Source organism: Falco biarmicus, chromosome 10, assembly GCF_023638135.1.
Source record: "Falco biarmicus isolate bFalBia1 chromosome 10, bFalBia1.pri, whole genome shotgun sequence".
NCBI classification, from domain to species: Eukaryota; Metazoa; Chordata; class Aves; order Falconiformes; family Falconidae; genus Falco; species Falco biarmicus.
In genome coordinates, this window is record NC_079297.1 from 35,235,793 (window position 1) to 35,244,079 (window position 8,287).

General features: G+C 41.8%; 1 protein-coding gene across 1 annotated transcript in view; it reads left to right on the top strand.

Annotated features, from left to right (window-relative positions):
• Positions 1 to 4,188, top strand: part of LOC130156338 (mucin-5B) — a 44,010-nt gene extending 39,822 nt beyond the window's left edge. Inside the window, exons 43-47 of the mRNA XM_056354740.1 lie at positions 103 to 198; positions 1,403 to 1,531; positions 2,408 to 2,447; positions 3,134 to 3,257; positions 3,817 to 4,188. Of these exons, the coding sequence (XP_056210715.1) occupies positions 103 to 198; positions 1,403 to 1,531; positions 2,408 to 2,447; positions 3,134 to 3,257; positions 3,817 to 3,991 (564 nt within the window). The 3' untranslated portion in view covers positions 3,992 to 4,188. The remainder of the gene's footprint in view (positions 1 to 102; positions 199 to 1,402; positions 1,532 to 2,407; positions 2,448 to 3,133; positions 3,258 to 3,816) is intronic.
• Positions 4,189 to 8,287: the final 4,099 nt, after the last annotated feature.

Consider the following 8,287-nt stretch of genomic DNA (forward strand, 5'->3'; position numbering starts at 1 on the left):
TGGGCTCACTTCCTCTGCCATCTCCACCGTGGCTTTGATCCAAGGGTGCTTCATGAACAAGACATCAGGTAACGTGGCTAAACAGAAACTTTATTCCCACAGGGTTTCCGCTATGTAGAAGAGAAGGGTCAGTGCTGCAGCCGGTGCCAGCAAGTGGCATGTGTGGCAAATTTTCCATTTGGCAATGTGACCATTGAGGTAAGTACTCGCTTGCTCTGCACACAAGGCTGAATTACCAAAGAGACCTCAGCACTTTTTGATGCAGTGTCATACATTTTGTAGCTGGGAAGACCTCCAGGAGATTTAAAAATGCCTGTATTTCCAAAGTAAATGTGGATGTATATACATGTAGATGTTTCTACAACTGCTCTCTGCTGTATGTGTCTCACAGGCCCCACTGTGTTGAAAATTATGCATCTCTGGCAGGAATGGAAATCATGTTACCACCCCTCCTCCTGACATGCAACAGAGAGAAAGAATTTGGAGGGGATGGTGGCGTTGTGTAATACTGCTCTTGCAGAGATATGTGAGCTGGCTTCACATCATATGGCTCTATCTGGAAACAGTGTCATTATCTTGCCCTGGAGATACAGGACTACATAGTGTGAGCGAGCTGATACAGCTGTACTACCAGTAGTTCTGAATTTGCTGAGGCAGAAATCAAAAGTGGCATAGCTGCTGTAGTGTAGTGTGACTCGGTAACACACCCAGGTAATACATCATGTCTTGTGAGCGTAGCATTGTACAGACGTGGGCTGAGCCTCAGGCTAGCTCTGTGGTTTTATTAAGCCTGCTCCTTCTGTGAACGGTTAATGACAGTGTCTCAGCCAGTAACTATTGTCTTACATGCTATTGCTTCTCGGGAGCTCTTGTGTTCTGCATCTTTTCTGCAATCCTTTTCTTTAACCCTTTTATTCCGTGCTAATTTATCTTGCAAGCTAGCTTCCGCTGTGCCAATATACAATGTTTCCATAAGGAGGCTTTGCATTTATCTATTAACTTCTGTTTGAAGATTTCTCCTCTTTAACACTTTTTGCTTTTCTTCTATCTATTAAAAAAGAAAACTATTGAAATCATGTAGAAGAATTGTTTTTCTTTTGTGTATATTTTGTTCCATATACATTAACACACCTACCTTATGGAATTTCTATGATCATTCTGCCACCAGCTCTTGACTTTTTCCATGTAGGTGGCCACAGAAGGGATTTTGCATAGGCTGGTAGTGGGTCAGCTTGGAACATAATTTGCAGATGTGAGTTCCAGATATCTCAGCACTTTCAGAGTGATTTGAACAACCTAGTCCCTCTGCCAGTTCATTGACTGTACCACTGTTGTGTTATTCTGTTGTTATTGCTATACTATATTGGGCTGTTTGGTTTTTTTTTTCCCTGTTTTTATTCAGGTTGGAAAGAGTTATAAAGCTCCATATGATAACTGCACTCAGTACACATGCACTGAATCAGCAGGCCAGTTTTCTTTGACCAGTAGAGTGAAGGTCTGCCTACCATTTGAAGAATCAAACTGTGTCCCAGTAAGTATTTAAATCACAAAAAAAGACGTCTAGAATGAGCCCTGCTGCTGGTCTGGGAGTTTTATTTACTGTTTTGAATGAGCCATTTCAGTATTTCTTGATCTTTCTGACTTCATCATCATTGTTTGAAGGAAACGTACCTTTTCAGCCCTGAATAGAGTGTCCCATGGAAGTAAAACAGAACCATTTGCAAACAACCCACACATTTTACTTGTGGGATAAGAACTAGAACTCAAAACAGTATTGGGGCAATAACAAGGTGGGATTTCTCATCACCTGAGAAACACCAGTGTTATGAAATGCATTGGAGCAAATGGGAACCGATGAACGCAGTGTCTTCTGGTATGTGGTGCATCAGTAAGGGAAGTGATGGGACATGGATGAGCAAAGGGTATCATTCATGCCCTGGCTTTTGAAAGGTTGCGGGGCTTCGCGGCAGTTTGAAAACCAAAGCAGGGACAAAGACAGCCATTGACTTGAATTAGCTTTGGGACAGGTTCTTCACAGGTCAGGCTGTTCAATTCAAGGAGCAGCTGTCATTCTCTGGGGCTGGGGGCTTTGTGCTGGCTTCAATAGGACCTACATAAGGTCAGGCATGTGTTACAAGACATCTTATCTGGCTTGTGAGAGGATATATATTTTTCAGAAAGTTCACTCTCTTCCTTGCTAGGTTTTTTTTGTTGGTTTTTTTTTGGTTTGTTTTTTTTTGGTTTTTTTTTGGTTTTAAGCAGTTTGATGTATATTCGGTACACAGATCAGTCTGATGAATCTGAGTTGGTTAGAGATGAGGGAATATACTTGAACTGTCATCATTGCTACTACCTGCTTAGCAATACGTGCATCTGAACGTTCTGCTTATGTTTGCTTTCAATACAGGGGACAGTTGATGTGACTCCAGATGGCTGTTGTAAGACATGTGAGTGCATTAAGTCACTGCTTCCCTATTCCAATACTGTTAGGTTCTCCACTGCTTGTAGTCCTGTTTCTGCATGCACTGAGAGTCTGCAGTTTCCACAGACTGGAAGGTTGTTCTTACAGCTGCAGAGTTGTTTTGTACCTTACAGCTGAAGCTAAAATCCACTCACAGCTAAAAATCTGCCTCATTCTTCCAATGGGGACACTAAAATTCTTCAATTTCCTTTCTTGTGTTTTTAAATAACTGAAATACTGTTAGTTTGAACTATACTCTCAAGCAGAAAATTTGTAGAAAATATGCGCTGTATTGTTTCTTCTGGAAATTGCATAGAAAAAGGGGTGTCTTTTCTCTAGCATCCACCCAGAAATCATCGGTTGTTACAGAATCACAAATGTCATTTATAGCCATTTTTAAAGAACTAAACCCTTCATGTTTCCTTTAGGTCTTGGTTCAATAATATCTTTACATGAACTTGTACCTAAGCATTTAAGCTAATCCTCAACTAGAAAAGTACCTTGACCAGCTGGAAATTGCTTTGCTGGATTAGTGCCTCTTTGCACTCTCATTTGTTTTTTTGATTATGCATTTTTAGTAGGATGATCTGCCCTTGGTTTCCTAGCAGATGTCTTTCAAAACATTTACTCCCCAGTCTGATGAAGTCTAACAGAAGTGTTCTCCTTACACAGGCATCGACCTGCCACATAAATGCAAGCGCAATGTGAAAGAGCAGTATTTCGTCCACAGCAACTGTAAGTCAGCTGCTCCGGTCCCAGTGCCCTTTTGTGAAGGAACATGCAGTACCTATTCTGTGTAAGTAGGAAACCTTTCTCTGTCCTCCCCCATGTCTGGTCGTCCTGGGTTCTTGTCTGTGGGCTGCAGCTGTTTGTCCCCTTCCTGCTGTTTAAAAGGACCCAATCGGGAAACCAGGCGTGCAAAACACCAGTCATCAGGAATGTCTTTAGTGCCTTATCTTAGTCAGGAAAATAGGTCTCTTTGAAAAGACATCAGCTACATTTATTAACTACCTGTTCTTAAACATATCCTTATGTGGTTTTTTAACAGCTCTGGTGTTTAGTGGTGTTTTTTCCTGCTCTTTGATCTCTGCATGAATTGTTCCTTTCTGTCTTGCCAGAATGGGCCTAATCCAAAATCCACTGAAGTTACTGGGATTTTCCCCATTTGTGTCAGAAGATCTGGCCCTGCATGGCTAGTAGCGTCCCAGGGAAAGACTGTTAGGAATAAGCATAAAAAATAGATAGGAAATTTTGCCTCTCTGCTTCTTAGAAGTACCTCCATTTGGAGCAGCAAAAATGGATCAATTTGGGAAGACAACAGGCAGCAGACTGATGTGCAAATCTCATTTCTATAGGTATTCCTTTGAGGCCAGAGAAATCGAACACAAATGCATTTGCTGCCATGAAAAAAAGAGTCATGCAGTGAAGGTGGAACTGGTTTGCTCTGAGCGTAAGACAGTCCAATTCACGTATGTGCATATAGATGAATGTGGATGTGTGGAAACAAAATGCCCAAAGAGGAGAACATGAGCATAAACTAAAGGAAACATTTCAGGTCCCATTTAATGCTTCCTTAGCAAGTGAGTAGTTTAGAAAACAGCTGTGAGTAACCTTCAAATGACCGTACTTCTCCCTTGTGCTTTTTCCTTCTGGTATTATATGCAGTTATGGAAATTAGCTAAAGATTTTACTCTAAATGTTTGTAGAATAAACTGCATTTCAAAGAGGACTTGCTCTCCTGTTTCAGTGATGCTGCTAATGGGGGTAAGATGGCTAATGTCTTTAATCCCAAGGTGGTGTATAAACCAAGGTTATTACAAGACACTCTGGAGACAGCTGATGCCTTTCAAAAGCCCTGCCTGAAGAAAGTGCACGTTGTAAACCATAACCACACGCATAACTTCATTTCCCTTAGAAGGAAAACAGCAATCACTTCCACAGCTGCGGTTCAGTCAGAGAGGCAGGACTCAGCCCAGGGGCACATTTGCGTTGTTATCCCCAGTGGTCCTGAACCTACTTTGGCTGTTACTCTGGGGCACCGGAGGGAAGCAAGGTGCTTTTTTCCTTTTGCACAGTGAGCACTACATCAGGAGTGTAAAAACATGTTTTACATATACACTATAAAATTACTATATTTCTACTCTTACAGTGAGTCCTTATCTCACTGGTGGTTTTTATTGTTTGCCAGCATCAAACAGGTAAGAGGCTGATGTTCAGTCTTACTGCTGGTTACTTGACTATGATTTTGTTACAGACAACTGACTCCCACCTTGCATACCCAGTAGTACTGGTGACAGTATCTTATGCGGACAGGGATCAAATTGGTCCAACAATACTTTCAGAGTATGCAAGGAGGGCAGATGCTTCTACTACTTGAGCCGTTTGGTCTTTGTGACTTGAAAGAGAACTGAGGACTGTGACTTTCTCAGAGTGCAATGTCCTACAGCCTGCTGTGTGAGGGCTTTTGGGAACTGTTTTGAAGGGAATGCTTTTGAACAGACCAAGTAGGTATGAAGTGCATTAACCTTTAGCTTTCCATTTTAAAATGCTGCAGCTGTTGAGCCCTAAGTAATCTTTAATTCTTTTTTATAATAAATCATTTCAGCTGATTTCAGGTTACTTTCATGTGTACTGTTTCATTATGATGTTACTGATCTTAAAATTGAGGGAATCCTTGACTTTGAATAGGCATAGGAGTTGAATGGTACGTGTTTTTCTCCACTTTCACCTGAGTCCCACACTTATTGGGTCACCACTGTGATGCAATAGTACAGCCCACGTTACGCCTCTGCAGGATTTGGCTCAGATTGTTTTAACTAACCCACTCTCCAGCCCCTTTCTGGAATGATTTGTTGCAGCCTATGACCTGGTGTAAGAGCCCTTGGGAAGTTAGCAGTTTCTCAGCACTGAGTATTTTGAGAGCCAGGGTAGCCAGCTCAGACAGCTGAAGTCAAAGGAGTTGAATTTCATCTTGTTTTGTTTCCTTAAAAAAAAATACAAGAAAGGTTGGCTTTACCCAATATGCGAATAGGCACATTGTAGGTATCTTTGGGAAACATGGACAACAAAATCCAACAAGGTGTTTGTGCTGAAGTAATGAATTATAGAATCATAGAATTATAGAATATCTCAAGCTGGAAGGGACCCATAAGGATCATCAAATTGGCACTAACTCTCTCATTCCCAGCCTCTGCACTAGTCAGTGGACCAGTTTGCTTGATTATAAATGATAGGAACCTTCAAACAATCCAGTTAAATGTCAGTGCAATGCAACTCCCTTGCAAGGCATGTGTTGCAATTGCTTGAGAGTGAGTCTCATGTATAAATTTCACATTTGCCCAGAAAACTGTTCTTACTGATACAAATCAAATGCATGCGTGCTTTTAGAGTGCAAAGAACAGCAGCAAAAAAGGACATTCCTTTCTTTCCTCCTTGCCTTTCCCCGAGGGGGAAAAAAATAATTCTTGAGTGCTTTTGTCATCAGAAGAGTAAACACACTCTGTAAGTAGTCAGATAGACACTCATGTAAACTCTGTAAATCAATCATTCTCAGCAGGATGGCTTTGCAAGAACACGATCAGAAACCTTTCCCATCTCTGCATTATCTTCAGGTGGGAGAAGGGCATAAAACACAATCTAATCTTACCGTGTACTTAGATTTCTGTTTTTCTGTGTGTTTTGGTGATGATGAGACTTTCTACAGACCCTGAGAATGGCACTGATTTAAAGGTATACTTTCCTCTTCATTTTTGGCATGCATTTTGCTTTTCAGGCAAGTGAAATGCTGGAACCAAAGGCATCTCCAGAGTTCTATTGAACAGGGGATCAAATGCACCTTCTCCATTCCCAGTTACACCTGGCACTTCATTTACTCACTCAGTCCAGCATATAACTGGCCTGTGCAATACTATTTACAGCTCCAATGGCCAGGTATTCCCTGTTCACAGGGGCAGTCCTATTTAGCTGATATGCAGCCAGCAAGGTAAAGCCTCTTTAACGAAAACTCTCAGATTCCTCAGGTCTGAGACAGTCAATGGGTCAAACATCTCCCCCTCAACCACGCATTCATAGATGCACAGAAACAAAAATTAGCCTGAAAACTACTCAGTTTTGGGAAAGCGTTACACTGGAAGCAGAGAGATACAATGACCCTCTGCACACAGCAGCATCGCCACTTGCACAGAGCAACTGGACTGCAGCTAAAGTCTACGTGGCCTTCTTTAGGCCGTTGTTAACAAGCTCCCCACCAAACCGGCAAAGTTAAACACAGGCGACTCTTCCAGGAAAAGCTTCCTTGTAAACGCTTGACTTGACCACAATCCTGCTGCTGCTGCAGTGTGGCTACTTCTCACGTGTGCACAGCCCTCATCTGTAGCCTCAGGCCATCTCTTCCAGTTAGTGACTAGTCTCTGCAAGTCAAACATTTCCCTGGTGTAACTCAAGAAAAATCAGTGGCATTGCTCCAAGTACTGTTTCTTCCTCTTGCGTGAATTCTTTACACCAGCATCCACTTCAATGGGGTAACCCCAGGAGAACCAGTGTTCAGCTGAGCCAGTTGGGCCAGGGCTCAGCTGGTTTCAGCCTGCAGCCATTCTTTCCTTATCATGTGAGGATGGTACTCCCACTCACTGAACAGTGCTGAGGCAACACACCAGGAAGTACTGTCCCATATTGCTAGAATAAATATTTGCTGGAGATACTGCATTGTGTCAGCTGAACAAGTCCTAAGACACTTTATCATGTCGTTGGTGTGCTCTGAGTCTGGGTTGCCCCTATGAGATAAACTCTGACTTGCCTATTGGTTTGTGGCTTGGAAAGGTCAGTGCCCAATACTTATTTAGTTTGGCTAAATTTTTGGTTTGGCTTTTGCTACCAATTATTGGTAAGGAGGAAAAAAAAATTAAAGGGTACTCTGGATTTCATTTGGGGAGAGGCACTGTTCTTTTACATACTTTTCCACTGAGTGGATCCCCTGGTTGTGGAATTGGACCTCTGGTGTTATCTATGGGGTGCTGTATCGATATCAATCTATTCTGTTATCTAGAATCTCAAGCTGAAAACAAAGACTGAACTGTAAATGCCCTCTAATACAGAACTGATTGTTTAGAAGAATGCTGCACCTATTTTGTTTAAGCATACCAGCTTAACAATTAGAAAGTTGCAATGTAAACATGAAAAAATTTGCCTAAATATCGCTCAGGAAAGTTATCTGAGAGTAATGAACCAGAAAAAAAAAAATATTGTCAAATTCAGTGGATGGTCTTTCAGGTAAGGGGCAGAACAACCACTGGGTGGTCTGAGAGCTGTACCTGATTTACACAGATTCGTGTGCTCAGATGCATTTTTTTGGCCTTGTTTATATTTCCTTTCTGATCTAAGATAAGGATGAAGGTAGGTCTTTGTTTCTTTCATGTGATCTTGACATTTAAGTTTGTAAAGACTATATATGCAGAAGTATATAACATGCTATTTGCAAACCTGAAGTGGCTCCCTCACTTTTGTCAGGCATCCCAAACATTTTTTAGGAGAAAGAACTGTGACAGTTTTCCAAAGACACCAAGACAAAGGTATCAGTTGTGAAAATCTTTCTGGTTTCTACACTTCAAAGGATCTGTTTATTCGGTATCTGTAGGGCAACAATGGAGTCTCAGTTTAAGTTGTACAAGGCCATTCTCACATCCATTTAATTCTCTGACAACCACAATCCCTCTCGGGAAAGCAACCCCATCAGCAGTGTGCCCTGGCAATTGGCTTTGTGTCCGAAATATGCCAGGGTTTGATCAGGAAGCTACAGGAGGTTGTAATTTCTTACGCACTTTTCTCTAG